The 19,454-nt window shown below is 38.2% G+C and overlaps 1 protein-coding gene and 1 long non-coding RNA gene across 7 annotated transcripts in view; one reads left to right on the forward strand and one right to left on the reverse strand.

Annotated features, from left to right (window-relative positions):
- The window catches only part of LOC107130089 (uncharacterized), a 171,389-nt gene that overhangs the window by 53,873 nt on the left and 98,062 nt on the right, over positions 1-19,454 (reverse strand). Inside the window, exon 5 of one of the 6 annotated variants that reach the window (XR_010587666.1) lies at positions 13,630-14,195. The exons of 4 other annotated variants lie outside the window; for them this stretch is intronic. This is a non-coding gene — a long non-coding RNA (uncharacterized lncRNA). Of the gene's footprint in view, positions 1-13,629; positions 14,196-19,454 lie in introns of those variants that run through there. One more of the 6 variants, XR_010587667.1, reaches the window with a different exon arrangement.
- On the forward strand, positions 414-17,766 carry SPINK13 (serine peptidase inhibitor Kazal type 13). Its single transcript, XM_005558198.4, has 4 exons — positions 414-483; positions 4,693-4,730; positions 12,672-12,799; positions 16,987-17,766. Exons 1-4 carry the CDS (start codon positions 414-416, stop codon positions 17,033-17,035), a joined length of 285 nt encoding a protein of 94 aa, XP_005558255.1. The 3' UTR covers positions 17,036-17,766.

Below are 19,454 nucleotides of genomic sequence, written 5' to 3' on the forward strand. Positions count from 1 at the left end.
GTTTGTGTTCACTAATAAGAAGGCAGTAGCTTAGGTAATTAACTGTGAGATAATTAAATAATTGTAGGGTGAACCTATGTATAGGTGATAGAATTTGAGTCAACGCTGATGAATCTTGAGCTTAATTTTTCTCCCAGGCCAGAACTGTGATTGTCAGCTAGGTTTTGGCAGAAAAAAAAAAAGTCATGTTTTTATGTTTTTCATTTTCCTCTTGAAAGAAAAAGGGGTCTCAGGCCTGAGTTCCTGGAGACCATGTCAGTATGAGAACCACCAGGGCAAGTGTACGGGAATGGTATCACCACAGGGTATTGCGTTCTCTCACATTGGAAAAGCTAGCTGTGCAGGAAACTAAAAACAAAGAATCTTGGGCATGTTCACAGGCCTTATCAAAGAAGAGTGCCATATGAGATCAAATGGCTGCCTTTCCCCACAAGATTATATTTTTCCTGATATCCTCTACTTTGACACATATGGTTTCCTCAGGTGAGTAACCTAAGAGGTTTTGGGAGATAAACTCTGATTTTCTTAAAGTTATAGGAAAGAAAACGAGTAATTTTTGACTTTTATGGGAATATTTTGCTGAAATGTAAGCCAGTGTAGTCCAAATTGGGTATAATTAAAATATATATTCTTAAATAGAAAAATCAAACTTGTTTTCTACATGGTGGAGTCACAACTTCGTGTCTATTCTGTCGATCCAAAAGAAATCCTCTAGAGCAGAGAAAATTGTGATTTTTTTATTGTAAGCAATATACACTACAATTGTTATTTTTTCCTAGAAAAAATGATGCATTTTCTTATGGCTTTCAAATATGATAAGTGATATGATAAATATGAAAATGAAAAATAAGCCAATGAAAAATAAAAGCTATTTCTGTGATTGATGTTTGGTTGACATGTGTCTTTAGAGTTCAATAGTAAAAATCATGAATGTATAAAAACAAAACCTATGTTACCTGCTGATTATAGAGGGAATAATGCCTCCCCAAAATGTCCAAGTCCTAATCACTTGAACCTGTGAATATGTTGCCTTGCATGGCACAGGGGACTTTGCAGATGTAATTTAGTTAAGGATCCTAAGATTGAAAACTAATACTGGATTACTCAGGTGGAACAATATAATCACAAGGATTCTTATCAGAGGGAGGCAGGAGGGCTGAAGTCAGAGAAGATGTGACAATGGAAGAAGAAGTTAGAATGGTGCAGTAAAAGGGCCATGGGCCAAGGAACTCAGACAGCCTGTAGAAGCTAGAAAAGGTAAGGAAATTAATTCTTCCCTAGAAACTCCAGGAGGAATGCATCACTGCTGACATCTTGACTTTAGGACTTCTAACCTCCAGAATTGTAAGAGAATAAATTTGTGTTGTTTTAAGTCACTACATTTGTGACAATTCATTACAACAGCAATAAGAAAATAGTACACCTGCAAATCAGTTACAAATTAGTAAAGCAGACAGTACAACCTCATGTTTGCATTTCCAGATCATCCTTAAATACATGATACAAAGTAAATGCTCAATAAATGAATGTTTAAAAATGTAGCTATTATCAATTGATTGCCTGCTGTGTGTAAGTTCTCTGTAATATACTTTATTATTTTAAATATGCCTCAGTTGGATAGAATTGGATTAATCACAATACTTGGTTCAATAAATTCCATTGGGTTCAATCAAAAAGCACCATGAATATATAATTCCTGCAAAACTCTAGACTACCAACAAAAGCTCAAATCCAATAATGTAGTATTCAGTGATCCAATTCTCTTGTCTATCTTCATCCAATAAAAACACACTTCTACATCTTTTTTTAATTTATTTTTTCCCAAAATTCTTACTTCAGTTTCAGTCATTCTAAATCTTATGTCCATTCTTCTCGTGCTCTTATTTTTAATATAGTCTTTTATTTATACACATCATGGAAAATATATTTTTATAATTATTTTAACATTTATGTAACATTTATATAACTTGTCATATACAACTTTTTTTTTTTTTTTTTTTTTTTTTTTTTTTTTTTTTTTGGAGACGGAGTCTCTCTTTCTGTCGCCCAGGCTGGAGTGCAGTGGTGCGATCTCACTGCAAGCTCCGCCTCCTGGGTTCACGCCGTTCTCCTGCCTCAGCCTCCCGTGTAGCTGGGACTACAGGCGCCCGCCACCATGCCCGGCTAATTTTATTGTATTTTTAGTAGAGACGGGGTTTCACCGTGTTAGCCAGGATGGTCTCAATCTCCTGACCTCGTGATCCGCCCACCTCAACCTCCCAAAGTGCTGGAATTACAGGCGTGAGCCACCATGCCCTGCCTATTATTAGGACTTTTTAATTCAATATTACATAAGAGAATCTTTTCATCTTTTGAGATTTGCTTTTTCCTACCTACTGTTTAAATTTATACATATTCATGTGTGCAGTTGTTCATTTAGTTTCATCGATGAATAATATCACACCAATGAATAATATCCCAACGTGCGACTATACCCTAATTTCATTACTCTTCTGTTGATGGACATTTGGTTTACTTACAAATTTATGATGTTAAGGGCAGAGCTGGTAGAAATATTCTTACACATGTTTTTTGATGCACATGAACAAGCGTTTCTCTTAGGTATGTATCTAAGAGTAGAGTTGCTATGCTACAATGTGTGTGAATTTTCTATACCAGAAGATAATGCCAGATGGTTCTCCAAAGTTGCTGCATGAACTAATAACTTTTCATTAGAAAACTAAAATTTAAAAAATATTAGATAATAAAAAATGTTTCAGATGATAGTGCAATATATAAATTGAGATTCTTTTTTTGTTTTCCTTCCAGAAGCCCAGTTGTTTTAGTGTGATTTGTGGAAAGGATGATTCTTTTTCCACTAAATTGTTCTTTCACCTTTGCCAAAAAGCACTTGTCCACAGAAGTGTGTATTTTTGAACTTCTTAGATGCCTATATTTCTGGACTCTATCCTTTTCACTGATCTATTTTTTATCTTTATGCCAATCTGTTATGCAAATGTCAGACCTTTAGGATGCCAATACTTCCTGTTCTCAGGATCCACACCAGAAATCACAAGTACCGAAACTTCAGGTCTGTCTTTAACAAATTAAGTAAGCCATATTTTAAAAGAAAAATATGTTTACACCAAAATGGGAGGAATGGAACTAACCCAACTTATCTTTGAGTCTATTAGCTGAACTATATACTCTTACTCTGAAGACAAAAAAGTCATTTATACATTGAATTCTAATTTGTAGGCTCACATTTTGCAAAAGCATGGAATAAGAATTCTGTAAATGCAAATATAGTTTTGTTCAATATTGTGAAATTTTACTTCATAAACATTCTTCCCATTTGGATTCCCACCAGGAACCTCTTTCTCAACAGCTAATCTGATCGGTGATAAATGGTATTTCCATATGGTTTTAATTAGCATTTTTCTTAGCATGAGTAAGGCTGAATTTCCTTTAGAGATTCAAGGCTCATTTCTGTATCTTTTTGAGTATGTATACTTGTGTAAATTATATTTGCATGTATATTGTCTGTTCTTCAGTTAGGTTTCTTGTTTTATTCTTCCCTCAATTTTAATGAGTTCTTTATAAATTAGACATATTAGCCCTTTATCAAAAATCTTTTTAGATTGTATATGTTTATTTTTTGCCAGGAAGTTGTTTTAATTTTTAAGTAAAAACATGCATCTGTGTTTTCTGTTATTGTATTTAGATTAATGAATCATTATAATTAAAAAATTATGTCATTTTAATTATTATATAGTTTTATTTTTTATGTTTAGATCCTGATTCATTTGGAATTAATTCTTATGCATGATGTGCAGTATATACATGTAATTTTGTTTCATTTTTACTAGATGAAGACCTTTATTTTTTTTTCTTGTAACTATATCCAGTTACCTTTGTCGTAAAAATATTCTGACCTTTCAGAAGTAGATAAAAGCATTCTATCTTTTTTGTTCTCTGAAAGAGGGTACATGTAATCAGCAAGACCTATTCCTCAAAAGGTTGGTAGTCTTTTCTTTGTGGGAAGATTTCTAAATATCATGCAGAATTTTCCTCTTAACTTTTGAAAATTCTAACTATATTTATCACTTAACAGTGACAGATAAGTAAGACCAAAATACAATAAGTACTTTCTTATTTCATTTTCCCACGGGCAGCTAGTAACCCTCTATCCCAGGCAACACCAGCAACCCTCATACAAGCACCCCATAAAGTCAGTATCCTGAAAGCCAGCGAACTCCCTCAGTTTTCTTATCATCCCTGTGTCCACTTTAATTCGGCATCTTGGTAGGAACTGGCCTGATACATTACTTACTATATCATATTTATTTTCTAAATTTTAAAAATGCATGTAATTAACCCAATTGCAGTGAAGAGGAAGCTAAAGCCAACAAAAGTGAAAATAAATAAATAAAATTATTTGTAAATTATATATACAACCTCAAACAGTTTTTACTCTTTCCTTACTGACACAGCAAATTTATAAATAAAATCAAGACTGTGAAAAAGAAAGAATAAATGGATAAAGTAATTTTAAAAGGAATGTTACTGCAAATTCTATTGTTATTAAAATTATTTTGTATACATTTTTGTAAATGAGAAATTACGTTATTCAGTCAGTGACTTCAATAGGTGATATGATATCCCATGGAGAACTATTTCCTTTAACTTACTGTGTTTGTTCTTTATTTGCAGCAATTTTCAAAAAACACGACTTCACTAAATGGCCTAAGGTAAGTTTAAAATTCACAGTTCTAGATCGTAATTCTAGTCTAATCACGCTCTTGACATGAGATCTAAAACTTCATGGAAAGTCAGGCATAGTGGCTCATGCCTGTAATTCCAGAACTTAGGGAGGCTGAGGCGGGAGGATCACTTGAGCCCAGGAGATCAAGGTCAGCCAGAGCAACATAGCAAGATCTTGAGTCTAAAAAAATACAAAAATTAGCCAGGTGTGGTGGGGCAAGCCTATAGCCAGCTACATGGGAGGTTGAGTTGGGAGGGTCACTTGAGGCCAGGAGTTGGAAACTGCAGTAAGCCATAATGGCACCACTGCACTCCAGCCTGGGCAACAGAGTGAAACCCTGTCTATAAATAAATAAATAAATCTTCATGGAGGTAAAGCAGAATGGAAGCATTCTATGTGACCTTGCACATAGACCTCTCCAGAATTAGATTGTCTCCATGTAGCACAAGCTTTACTATGTGGTACATATACACCATGGAATATTATGCAGCCATGAAAAAGAATGAGTTCATGTCCTTTGCAGACACATGTATGGAGCTGGAAACCATCATTCTCAGCAAATTAACACAGGAACAGAAAACCAAACACCACGTATTCCCACTCATAAGTGGGAGTTGAATAATGAGAACACATGAACACAGGGAGGTGTATATGTGCCATATTTACTAAAATATAATATTTTAGTAAAATAAATATCTTTATAGTCAAATAAAATATTGAGTAAATATATCTCTGAGCATTAAGTAAAATAATACCTTCCATGTGTTCAAACTCACAAAGCTAAACAGTGGTAAATACAGGGTTTATTCTCAGTTTTAATAAGTTTTGGGATACATGTGCAGAACATACAGGTTTGCTACCTAGGTATACATGTGCAGTGTTGGTTTGCCGCACCCATCAACCCATCATCTACATTAGGTATTTCTCTTAATGCTATTCCTCCCCTTGTCCCCATTCCCACAACAGGCCCCAGTGTGTAATGTTCCCCTCCCTGTGTTCATGTGTTCTCGTTATTCAACTCCTACTTATGAGTGAGAATATGTAGTGCTTGGTTTTCTGTTCCTGTGTTAATTTGCTGAGAATGATGGTTTCCAGCTCCACACATGTCCCTGCAAAGGACATGAACTCATTCTTTTTCATGGCTGCATAGTATTCCATGGTGTATATGTGCCACATTTTCTTTATCCAGTCTATCATTGATGGGCATTTGAGTTGGTTCCAAGTCTCTGCTATTGTGAATAGTGCTACAATAAACATATGTGTGCATGTGTTTTTATAGTAGAATGATTTATAATCCTTTGGGTATATACCCAGTAAAGAGATTGCTATGTCAAATAGTATTACTAGTTCTAGATCCTTGAGGACTTGCCACATTGTCCTCCACAATGGTTGAACTAATTTACACTCCCACCAACAGTGTAAAAGCATTCCTATTTCTCCACATCCTCTCCAGCATCTGTTGTTTCCTGACACTTTTTCTTTTTCTTTTTCTTTTTTTTTTTTTTTTGACAGAGTCTCACTCTGTCACCCAGGCTGAAGAGCAGTGGCGCATTCTCGGCTTACTGCAAGCACCACCTCCCAGGTTCACACCATTCTCCTGCCTCAGCCTCCCGAGTAGCTGGGACTACAGGCACCCGCCACCATGCTCAGCTAATTTTTTTTTGTATTTTTTAGTAGAGATGGGGTTTCACCATGTTAGCCAGGATTATCTCTATCTCCTGACCTGTTAATCCACCCATCTCGGCCTCCCAAAGTGCTGGGATTACAGGCGTGAGCCACCGCACCCGGCCTGTTTCCTGACTTTTTAATGATTGCCATTCTAACTGGTGTGAGATGGTATCTCCTTGTGGTTTTGATTTGCATTTCTCTGATGACCAGTGATGGTGAGTTTTTTTTCATATGTTTGTTGGCACATAAATGTCTTCTTTTGAAAAATGTCTGTTCATATCCTTTGCCTAATTTTTGATGAGGTTGTTTTTCTCTTGTAAATTTGTTTAAGTTCCTTGTAGATTCTGGATATTAACCCTTTGTCAGATGGATAGATTGCAAAAATTCTCTCCCATTCTGTAGGTTGCCTGTTCACTCTGATGATAGTTTATTTTGCTGTGCAGAAGCTCTTTAGTTTAATTAGATCCCATTTGTCAATTTTGGCTTCTGTTCTCAATTGCTTTTGGTGTTTTTTAGTCATGAAGTATTTGCCCATGCCTGTGTCCTGAATGGTATTGCCTAGGTTTTCTTCTAGGGAATTTATGGTTTTAGGTCTTGCATTTAAATCGTTAATCCATCTTGAGTTAATTTTTGTTTGAAGTGTAAGGAAGGGATCCAGTTTCAGTTTTTGGCATATGGTTAGACAGTTTTCCCAACACCATTTATTAAATAGGGAATCCTTTCCCCATTGCTTGTTTTTGTCAAATTTGTCAAAGATCAGATGGTTGTGGATGTGTGATGTTATTTCTGAGACCTCTGTTCTGTTCCATTGGTCTATATAGCTGTTTTGGTTACTGTTGCCTTATAGTATAGTTTGAAGTCAGGTAGTATGATGCCTCTAGCTTTGTTCTTTTTGCTTAAAATTGTCTTGGCTATATGGGCTCTTTTTTGGTTCCTTATGAAATTTAAAGTATTTTTTTTCTAATTATGTGAAGAAAGTCTATGGTAGCTTGATGGGAATAGCATTGAATCTATAAATTACTTTGGGCAGTATTGCCATTTTCACAATATTGATTCTTCCTATCCATGAGCATAGGATGTTTTTCCATTTGTTTGTATTCTCTCTTACTTCCTTGAGCAGTGGTTTGTAGTTCTCCTTGAAGCGGTCCTTCACATCCCTTGTAAGTTGTATTCCTAGGTATTTTATTCTCTTTGTAGCAATTGTGAATGGGAGTTCACTCATGATTTGGCACTCTGTTTGTCTATTATCGGTGTATAGGAATGCTTATGATTTTTGCACATTGATTTTGTATCCTGAGACTTTGCTGAAGTTGCTTATCAACCTAAGGAATTTTTGGGCTGAGGTGATGTAATTTTCTAAATGTATGATCATGTCGTCTGCAAGCAGAGATAATTTGACTTCCTCTCTTCCTATTTGAATACCCTTTATTTCTTTCTCTTGCCTTAATGCCCTGGTCAGAACTTCTAATACTATGTTGAATAGGAGTGGTGAAAGAGGACATCCTTGCCTTGTGCTGGTTTTCAAAGGGAATGCTTCCAGCTTTTGCCCATTTAGTATGATATTGGCAATGGGTTTTTCATAAATAGTTCTTATTATTTTGAGATACATTCAATCAATACCTAGTTTATTGAGTGTTTTTAGCATGAAGGGGTTTTGAATTTTATTGAAGGTCTTTTCTGCCCCTATTGAGATAATCATGTGGTTTTTGTCATTGGTTTTGTTTATGTAATGGATTGTGTTTATTGATTTGCATATGTTAAACGAACCTTGCATCGCAAGGATGAAGCCAACTTGATCATGGTGGGTAAGCTTTTTGATGGGCTGCTGGATTCGGTTTGCCAGTATTTTATTGAGGATTTTCATATCCATGTTCATCAGGGATCTTGGCATGAAATTTTCTTTTCTTCTTGTGTCTCTGCCAGGTTTTGGTATCAGGATGATGCTGACTCATAAAATGAGTTAGGGAGGAGTCCCTCTTTTTCTATTGTTTGGAACAGTTTCAGAAGGAATGGTATCAGCTCCTCTTTGTACCTCTGGTAGAATTCAGCTGTGAATCCATCTGGTTCTGGGCTTTTTTTGGTTGGTAGGCTATTAATTACTGCCTCTATTTCAGGACTTGTTATTGGTCTATTTAGGGATTCGACTTCTTCCTGGTTTAGTCTTGGGAGGATGTATGTATCCAGGAATTTATCCATTTCTTCTAGATTTTCTACTTTATTTGCATAGAGGTGTTTATAGTATTCTCTGATTGTAGTTTGTATTTCTGTGGGATTGGTGGTGATATCCCTTTATCATTTTTTATTGTGTCTATTTCATTCTTCTCTCTTTTCTTCTTTGTCTGGCTAGCAGGCTGTTTTCAAAAAACCAGCTCCTAGATTCATTGATTTTTTGAAGGGGTTTTTGAGTCTCTATCACCTTCAGTTCTGCTCTGATCTTAGTTATTTCTTGTCTTCTGCTAGCTTTTGAATTTGTCTGTTCTTGCTTCTCTAGTTCTTATAATTGTGATGTTAAGGTGTCAATTTTAGATCTTTCCCACTTTCTCCTGTGGGCATTTATTGCTATAAATTTCCCTGTAAACACTGCTTTAGCTGTATCCCATAGATTCTGTTACGTTGTGTCTTTGTTCTCATCAGTTTCAAAGAATATCTTCATTTTTACCTTAATTTTGTTATTGACCCAGTAGCCATTCAGGAGCAGGTTGTTCTGTTTCCGTGTAGTTGTGCAGTTTTGAGTGAGTTTCTTAATCCTGAGTTATAATTTGATTGCACTGTGGTCTGAGAGGCTGTTTGTTATGATTTCCCTTCTTTTGCATTTGCTGAGGAGTGTTTTACTTCCAATAATGTGTTCAATTTTAGAATACGTGTGATATGGTGCTGAGAAGAATATATATTTTGTTGATTTGGGGTGGAAAGTTCTGTAGATGTCTATTAGGTCCACTTGGTCCAGAACTGAGTTCAGGTCCTGAATATCCTTGTTAATTTTCTGTATCATCAATCTATCTGACATTGGGGTGTTAAAGTCTCCCACTATTATTGTGTGGGAGTGTAAGTCCCCTTGCAGGTCTCTAAGAACTTGCTTTATGAATCTGGGTGCTCCTATATTGGGTGCATATATATTTAGGATAGTTAGCTCTTCTTGTTGCATTGATCCCTTTACCATTATGTAATGGCCTTCTTTGTCTCTTTTTGTGTTTGTTGGTTTAAAGTCTGTTTTATCAGAGACTAGAATTGCAACCCTTACTTTTTTTTTGCTTTCCATTTGCTTGGTAAATCTTCCGCCATCCCTTTATTTTGAGTCTATGTGTGTCTTTGCACATGAGATGGGTCTCCTGGATACAGCACACTGATGGGTCTTGACTCTTTATCCAATTTGCCAGTCTGTGTCTTTTAATTGGGGCATTTCGCCCATTTACATTTAAGGTTAATATTGTTATATGTAAATCTGATCCTGTCATTATTATGCTAACTAGTTATTTTGCCCATTAGTTGATGCAGTTTCTTCATAGTGTTGACAGTCTTTACATTTTGGTATGTTTTTGCAGTGGCTAATACCAGTTTTTCCTTCCCATGTTTAGTGCTTCCCTCAGGAGCTCTTGTAAGGCAGGCCTGGTGGTGACAAAATCCCTAGTATTTGCTTGTCTGTGAAGGATTTTATTTCTCCTTCCCTTATGAAGCTTAGTTTGGCTGGATATGAAATTCTGGGTTGAAAGTTCTTTTCTTTAAGAATGTTGAACATTGACTCCCACTCTCTTCTGGCTTGTAGAGTTTCTGCAGAGAGATTCACTGTTAGTTTGATGGGCTTCTTTTTGTGGGTAATCCGACCTTTCTCTCTGGCTGCCCTTAACATTTTTTCCTTCATTTCAACCTTGGTGAATCTGAAAATTATGTCTCTTGGGGTTGCTCTTCTTCAGGAGTATCTTTGTGGTGTTCTCCGTTTATCCCAAATTTGAATGTTGGTCTGTCTTGCTAGGTTGGGGAAGTTCTCCTGGATATTATCCTGAAGTGTGTTTTCCAACTTGGTTCCATTCTCCCCATCACTTTCAGGTATACCAGTCAAACGTAGGTTTGGTCTTTTCACATAGTCCCATATTTCTTGAAGGCTTTGTTAATTCCTTTTCATCATTTTTTCTCTAATCTTGTCTTCATACTTTCTTTCATTAAGTTGATCTTCAATCTCTGATATCCTTTTGTTTGCTAATTGATTTGGCTATTGATACTTATGTATGCTTCATGAAGTTCTCATGCTGTGTTTTTCATCTTCATCAGGTCATTTATGTTCTTCTCTAAACTGGTTATGCTAGTTAGCAGTTCCTGTAACCTTTTATCAAGGTTCTTAGCTTTCTTGCATTGGGTTAGAACACACTCCTTTGACTCACAGGAGTTTGCTATTACCCACCTTCTGAAGCCTACTTCTGTCAATTTGTCAAACTCATTTTCCATCCAGTTTTGTTTCCTTGCTGCCAAGGAGTTGTGATCCTTTGGAGGGGAAGAGGCCTTCTGAGTTTTGAAATTTTAAGCCTTTTTGGGCTGATTTTTCCTCATCTTCATGGATTTATCTACCTTTGGTCTTTGATGTTGGAGACCTTCAGATCGAGTTTTTGCATGGTCATCCTTTTGTTTGATGTTGATACTATTGCTTTCCATTTGTTAGTTTGCCTTCTAACAGTCAGGCCCCTCTTCTGCAGGTCTGCTGGAGTTTGCTGGAGGTCCACTCCAGCCCCTGTTTGTCTGCTTATCACCAGTAGAGGCTGCAGAACAGTAAAGATTGCTGCCTGCTCCTTCCTCCAGAAACTTTGTCCCAGAGTGGCACCCGCCAGATGCCAGCCAGAACTCTCTTCTTGGAGGTGTCTGTAGACCCCTGCTGGGAGGTGTCTCCCCATCAGGAGGCACGGGGGTCAGGGACTCACTTGAGGAGGCAGTCTATCCCTTAGCTGAGCTCAAGCACTGTGCTGGGAGATTCACTGCTCTTTCTAGAGCCAGCAAGCAGGAACCTTTAAGTCTGCTGAAGATGCACCCACAGCAGCCCCTTCCCCCAGGGGCTCTGTTCTAGGGAGATGGGGGTTTTATCTATAAGCCCCTGACTGGGGCTGCTGCCTTTTTGTTAGTGATGCCCTGCCCAGGGAGGAGAAATCTAGAGAGGCCATCTGGCTACAGCAGCTTTGCTGAGCTGCAGTGGGCTCCACCCAGTCTGAACTTCCCAGCGGCTTTGTTTACATTGTGAGGGGAAAACCGCCTACTCAAGCCTCAGTAATAGCGGACGCCCCTCCCCCCACCAAGCTTGAGTGTCCCAGGTAAACTTCAGACTGCTGTGCTGTCACCGACAATTTCAAGCTGGTGGATCTTAGCTTGCTGGGGTCTGTGGGGATGGGACCTGCTGAGCAAGACCACTCGGCTCCCTGACTTCAGCCCCCTTTCCACAGGAGTGAACAGTTCTGTCTCGCTGGCGTTCCAGGCACCTCTGGGGTTGAAAAAACTCCTGCAGTTAGCTCAGTGTCTGCCCAAACGGACACCCAGTTTTGTGCTTGAAACCCAGGGCCCTGGTGCGGTAGGCACCCAAGGGAATCTCCTGGTCTGCAGGTTGCGAAGACTGTGGGAAAAGCATAGTATCTGGGCTGGATAGCACTGTCCTTCACAGCACAGTCTCTCATGGCTTCCCTTGGCTAGGGGAGGGAGTTCCCTGACCCCTTGCACCTCCCAGGTGAGGTGACACCCCACTCTGCTTCTGTTCACCCTCTGTGGGCTGTACCCACTATCTAACCAGTCCCAGTGAGATGCGTCAGGTACCTCAGTTGGAAATGCAGAAATCACCCACCTCTGCATTGGTCTCATTGGGAGCTGCAGACCAGAGCTGTTCCTATTCAGCCATCTTGCCTGAGAGTTTTAATAAGTTTTAACACAAAATCCTTATTCTGACCAATGACACTTGAGGGCTGTCCTCTAGAAGTTAACAAACACATACGTATCTCCACTCATAAACTTCCTACTGGAACTGAAACATGAAGGCTAAGTGAAAACTTTGCATTCAAGGTTAAACAGGAATATTAAAATGGTTATGACTTGAAGAGATGATAAGATGGGTGGAGACACTACAATCAGAAAAAGAAACTGGCCTGACAGAAGACCACAGCACAGGGAATCCTTGATAAGATTAATTGACTGTTATGATTTAATATTATTTTTAAGTTGGGCAGAAGTGACAGGAAGAAATAGATGGAAGAGAATCTATTATTTGTTATTTTATGGTATCATGTACTTGCAGCCCCCATGTAAAATGTATCAGCCACCGGAACCATTTTACGATGTAGACTGCCCTGATGTAATAGCACCTGTTTGTGCCTCAAATGGCCGCACTTTCCAGAATGAGTGTTACTTTTGTGTGGAGCAGTGGTAAGTACAGAATAAACTGCCATTACTTTTTGCCTCTACTTCTTCACAGAAATTTCAAAGAAACTTAGTCAAGGAATTGGGTTTTACTGATGCATACTTTTTTTAAAAAAAATAGCCTGTATTATTTACAAAAACTGGGGACAGACTACAGACAGAGTGAAGAAAGAAAGTCTCCTAGAATTTAGTTAATATTCAAAGTTGAATCATTTAAAAAAGAAAAAAGGCTTACATAATGTTTTGGGAGAACTGTACAGAGATTATATTTGTGAGTAATCTATAGATTATATTCAAGGAATGAATGGAAATCTAGTTATTTTTTTTAAAACTCAACTTTTTTTATACGTCACATTGACAAACCTATGAATAGCACCTGTCAGTGTTTGGTAGCTATTAAGAGGCATAGAAAAAGATGCAGATGCAGATGCAGCTATAGACATAGACAAAGGTATAAACATAGATGCAGGTATAGATACACACACAAGTAGCAAAGGGGTTTTGTGTTCTCACATGTATAAAAATTGACGGTCAACTTTTCATATTGTTTTTGCCTTTCAAATAAATTCAGTAGGAAATTTAGACTAAAGAAGCAATAATATTCCTTATAATATATATTTAGCTCCATTCAAAATTGTTTTCACAAATTAGTCCTGTATCTTGTCAGTTAACTTCTTCATGACCTGTGAGATCTTCTCTGTTGGGGATCCCCAAGACTATCTTCAGGTTTGAGGATTCAGGAGGACTCATAAAACTCAGAAGAGCTGTTATATTCATGGTAACTGTTTATTACAATGAAAGGATACAAACTAAAATCAGCAAAGACCAAAGATGCATGAGGTGGAGTCCCCGAGAGAGCAGGCACAAGTTTCCAGCTGTCTTCTCCCAGTGGACTCACAGAAGTGATACCTAATTCTCCCTGCTACCATGACAACACACATGAAGCATTGCTGCTACCATGACAACACACATGAAGCATTGCTTACCAGGGAAGCTCACCCAAGATGTGGTGTTCAGACTGTTTAATGGGGGTTAGTCAAGTAGGCACAGAACACCTACATGGCTGATCTTAAATACTTAATCTCCAGCTCCTGCCCAGCCAGAGATCAAATTGGCATAGACTGGTTCAGGACCCTAGGTAAACAACAACAGGTGTTCATTATAAATTTCATGGCAAGCATAAACTCTTTGGCAGACCCAGGTCCTAGATATACACACATACCCTATTGCACAGAATATTCCAAGGGCTTGTAGGTTACCTGCCAGGAGCTGGTTTGAGCATGCCAAGCCTGCTGAGCCAACTCTTCTGCACAGCTTTCTTTGAAAATAATCCTCATGAGCTTCTAGTATCATGTTGCCCTTCCATGAGGATTATTCCATTTCAGAGGATAATTGAAATGTCCTTTAACGAAAAAGAATGTAAATGTATAAATGTAAGTTAACCAGGTCTCTACTAATGGCGCTACTGTTCTCATTCAAAGATGAGCTAGAATTCAGGAGTGTTACCAGACTATATAGAATAATTAAGTTACATTATCCTTCCTTCCTAATGTGGTTACTGTTGGTTTCTTAGGAATGAGATAGTCAGAAAAGAGACTTGGAAATGTCTTTGTAGCTCTTCCATGTAATATTTCTGTAATACTCTGTGGTGTTTGTACACACACTACTAAAAAGAGCAGTGTAAGAGGGTCTCCCTCATAATGCCCTGGCCTTTGGAAAATCACATAGAATGAGGCAGACATGCAGTGTGGGCCTTGATCTGCTGGACTATTACTTCACAACTTCCCACAAAGATCATTCTGAGATTCCTTTCAGGCTCACCTAGGAAATGTGAGGAGGCCATAACCTCACAGAGCAGTGTTAGCAGCTCAAATATCAGGCCTCAGATATCTTTGGCAAAAACGGGGAAGAGGTTAAAGAAACAATCCCTTCTTTCCTTCCTTCCTCTCTCCCTTCCTTTCCTTCCTCTCTTCCTTCCTGTCTTCCTTCATCAATTCCTTCCCTCCTTCCTTCCTTCCTTTCTTCCTTTCCTTCCTGCCTTCCTTGCTTCCTCTTTCCTCCCTCCCTCCCTTTCCTTCCTTCCTTCCTTCCTTCCTTCCTTCCTTCCTTCCTTCCTCCCTCCCTCCCTTTCCTTTCAGTTAACTTAAAGGTTATCTGAAACCTTCCTGCCTTCCCTTGCTTCCTTCTTTCCTCCCTCCCTTTCCTTCTCTCCTTCCTTCCTTCCTTCCTTCTTTCCTTCCTTCCTTCCTCCCTCCCTCCCTCCATCTGTTTCCTTTCTCCCTCCCTCCCTCCTTCCCTTCCCCTTCCTTCCTTCCTTCCTTCCTTCCTTCCTTCCTTCCTTCCTTCCTTCCTTCCTTCCTTCCATTTTTCCTTCCTACTTTCTTCCATCTTTCCTTGGGCTTCTAAGTCATCCTCCAGAAGTTGGTAATAATTCCTGGTGTAGTAATTCATTCCTTCCTTCCTTCCTTCCTTCCTTCCTTCCTTCCTTCCTTCCTTCCTTCCTCCCTCCCTCCCTCCCTCTCTCCCTCTTTCCTTCTTTCCTTCCTATCTACCTTGTAACTCTGAGAGATGTACTGTGACCACTCTAGTTTTTATTTCTCAGTCTAAGAATAAATGAAGAGCTCTGCTGGTTAAAATAGTTAAAAACTGTTCAGTAACATTGTAGCCAATATGAGCACAGTTCATATCAAACATATCTTATTCTGGAACACAGAAAATTAATTCCAATGGCAGGAATGGTGCAGTGACATGCATATTTGCTTAATTCTCCATATGACCTGAATGTGTAAACTTAATTTCCATGCCATTTCTATATCTTGGGGCAAGAAGAATAGTCCTAATGCTCTTTTGAGTGATGGGAGGAGAAGGGTAATTCCTTGGTCTCTGCTCTTGGCAGTGTTTTGAGGAAAAGGCCCTGGCAAATTGGACTCACTGCTCTCAGAGAGATCTGCCACTTGTAAACAATGTAAAATCTTTGAAAAATAATGATGAATCCAAGACTTGGCCAGAATTTATAAAGTCATATTCACTATCCTTAATGAATCCCTCAAGCCTACTCAGTCTAGCACTCTGGTAATATATGCTAAGAAAAGAGAACATTACATGAAACAGTCCATACTCTTAAAAAGCTTGTGGTCTTATTTGGCAAAAAGAACATATGCATACAAAGTTGATGAGAATAGAAAGCAACCTTGGTTTTGTTGGAAAAAATGATGTTTTAATAAGTTTTGAAATCATTGATAGAATTTACCCACAAATACAGATTTCAAACTTGCTTAGTGATACTAAGCAAGGATTTATCAGGCAATAAATAAGCCTCAACTGCCTCATAGTAGCTCCCTGTTCAAATGGAGATCACATGTTCCAAACAACCATAGTTCTTCCTCTCTCTTTTGTAATGGAAGTGGTTCACATCACTTATTTATATTACCCACTAGGCTCCAAGCATTTATGTTTGCCATTCTTGAACCAAATGAGTGCATTAGATATATATCAAAGGTGAGCCTGATTATAGGGGTTGGTGTGGGAAGTCTCTTGAAGAACGAGAGGGCTAAAGGAGTTTTAAAGAAATGGAACACAAAAAAGAAAAAGGATTGTTCAATCTACACAGTGCCAACTGTTTGGGAAAACACTTGGAATCAAGAAAGTGTGCAGTGTCTTTAGAGATGTAATACAAATATGATGCTGAAAGAAATATTATGTATTTAGAGAATGGTAATATGTAAAGATGGAAAATAAGAGGTTAGTCTTCTGTGAAACATAAATGCCCAAGAAAGGGGAATAGACTACAATCAATAGACAGTGTGAAAACAGTGAAAAATTTGAGCACAGAGCGAAATGTGTGAATTATGCATAGCATTATTGCTGTGGTTATCTTTTACCTCTTGGTAAAAAAAAAAAAAAAAAGAAAATCTGGTATTTCTATGTTGAACTGAAAGGTATTGAGATGGGAATGGGTTAGGGGATGAAAAACTCTACATAAAAAATGTCATAGGACACCTTTTGAATAATCAAGACATGGAGAAAGAATGTACAAACTATAGTGGTAACCAAGAAAAATGAAGAATGTAAAGGGAATTTAAAAGCAGCTCCCTTCTCAGGACCTCTTTTAGAAGATAAGGAAAAGTACATTCAATACCAATGTTCACTTTCCTTATGATACTAATCTGCTTTTTTTTTTCTCTTCTCTTTAGGGAATTTGGTTTTCATATAGAATTTGAAAAATATGGAAAATGTGATTAATGGATAACAGAGGACCTACACTTGCTTATTCTTTTTTTCTACTTAATTCAGAAAAGTATTTCTTTTGGAGTGTGAGGATGTAAATTAAATAACATCCCTATGCTGTACTTAAATGTCGAACAAAATGGGAGACAAAAATAAAGGAATCAAACTAACAAGAACCAAATATCACATTTATTACAAATAAACAACAAAAGAGCTGATATTCATTTCTATGTATTGATTGTTTTAAGTCATCTTCCTCCCATTTTGGGTAGTTTAAATTATCTTCACCAGTTGGGCTTGTTAACCCAACTGTTATATCTTGTTGTATCTTGTTATATCTTGTTACGCAAAATTATACTTACCACCAATTGCAGGTCTATCTGCAGAATTAAACCCTACCCCATTAATATAATTAAAAGACATGGAGCAAAAGAGAAAATATCCTTCCTACAAAAGACAAAGTCCAAAGGAAGGAATCACTGAGTTACCCAGGCCTACTGCTGTTTTTTACCATTTGCAAATGGATGTTATACTTTCTATGGTTGGAGAAGTAAAAGACCATGGAGAGAGGAGGAGTATTAGGCTACTGGATGATTCCTACTCAAAGAAAGAAAAGACGCTGGTATGGAAATAAGGAGACATGAATTTTGCCCTCAATTTTGCCACTGATTAACTATAATTTTGGGTCACATTCACTATCAGTGTCTCTGGCCATAGTGGCTTTAAATTTTTCTTGATTACACTTACTGTTTTGTTTATGCAAAAGAGTAAGTCATCCACTTTACTGGTATCTAGCCTTATATATATATTGAAGATCCTGATGAAATACACTATGGCTCCTTCATTTGTTAGCAAGATTGGGATTTGAAAATCCACTATAGGTTTACATCAGAAAGGAGAAATATTGTAGCAACAATGAGTGTTGTTAGTAGCTAGTATGGGAACTAAGGAGTGAAAAAATCAAATAGAGTAGACATCTTTTGCTGATGTTTCTATAACCAGCCATCCATATTCTAGAAACTAACATTCAATTATCTTTTTGTGATTAACCTTACCCTCAAGGTTGTGTCTTCATTTGTGTTAACTTCATCATGATCTGGGGTGGAACACATAATCTGGGCCTATGCACATCTACAGATGGAAGTCCCTTGGTCACAGACACTAGTGCAGGCATCAGCACATGACCTAAAACAAATCCATTGATATTCTGCTCCTTACCTAGAAATCCTAAGAGAAAGATTGTCACTCTTTTTTCCTGGGATGTGTTTTCTCAGAGCCACAGGCAGCAATCTTGTAAGAACAAATGGGAGCCCCTTTAAGAATGAAGTTAAAGAGCAGAGGAAACAGAAACAAGAGATACAGGGAAAATATATTCTGATGGCACCGATTTTCTGTCTCCAGCCATGCCATGCCTAAATTATTTGTTTTTGTTTTGGTTTTTGTTGTTTTTGGGAGGGGGGATGGAGTCTCGCTCTGTCACCCAGACTGGAGAGCAGAGGCGCAATCTCGGCTCACTGCAAGCTCCGCCTCCTGGGTTCATGCCACTCTCCTGCCACAGCCTCCCGAGTAGCTGGGACTACTGGCGCCCGCCAGCACACCCGGCTAATTTTTTGTATTTTTAGTAGAGACGGGGTTTCACCGTGTTAGCCAGGGTGGTCTCGATCTTCTGACCTCGTGATCCTCCCGCCTTGGCCTCCCAAAGTGCTGGAATTGCAGGCGTGAGCCACTGCGCCCGGCCACCATGCCTAAATTATATCTACTCTTTGACTTTTCTTTTATAGGTAATAATACATTTCTGCTTCTCTTACACAGTTGGCATCATGTTTTCTGTTCTCTGAGATAAGCCAAACGATAAATTAAAGAACAGTGTATCAAAGGAAAACAGACTCCCTAGATTTTTCACTTTTGCAAAGATCCTTTCCCAAAGCCTATTTGTATTGGAGACCAGAGCCTTTTCCCTGGTTACAAAGGCAGTATAGGCATCCAAGCGCAGACATTTTCTACTATACATAAAATGTTAACATCTTACTTCAACATAATAAAAGTCATATATGAGAGACCCACAGCTAGTATCATGCTGAACAGGGAAAAACTAAAAGCCTTTCCTCTAAGTCTGGAACAAGACAAGGATGTCCACTTTCACCACTGTTATTGGACATAGTGCTGAAAGTCCTAGCCAGAGCAATCAGACCAAGATAAAGAAATAAAGAGCATCCAAATTTTTTAAAGAGTTAACTTCTATGACAAGTTGAATATACATTGCATGGTTACAGAAAGTCATCTTCCTGCAAAAACAAAGGTTCAAAATCTATATACTCTATTAGAGAGCTCATAATCAGGACAACAGAGCCTTTTTGTCCAAGGAGACTAGAAGACCAGCTTGACCGCTGCCTGTGCAGAGTTTTGGCAAGCAGCCTTGTCTAAGTCGTATCAC

The sequence above is a fragment of the Macaca fascicularis genome, chromosome 6 (genome assembly GCF_037993035.2).
Source record: "Macaca fascicularis isolate 582-1 chromosome 6, T2T-MFA8v1.1".
NCBI classification, from domain to species: domain Eukaryota; kingdom Metazoa; phylum Chordata; class Mammalia; order Primates; family Cercopithecidae; genus Macaca; species Macaca fascicularis.

Excerpts from the sequence above, each read along its gene's own strand:
- SPINK13 (XM_005558198.4), top strand. The coding sequence starts at position 414 with ATGGCTGCCTTTCCCCACAAGATTATATTTTTCCTGATATCCTCTACT. Across the intron at positions 4,731-12,671 it reads ACTTCACTAAATGGCCTAAG|CCCCCATGTAAAATGTATCA; the intron begins GTAAGTTTAAAA and ends ATGTACTTGCAG. Across the intron at positions 12,800-16,986 it reads TACTTTTGTGTGGAGCAGTG|GGAATTTGGTTTTCATATAG; the intron begins GTAAGTACAGAA and ends TCTTCTCTTTAG.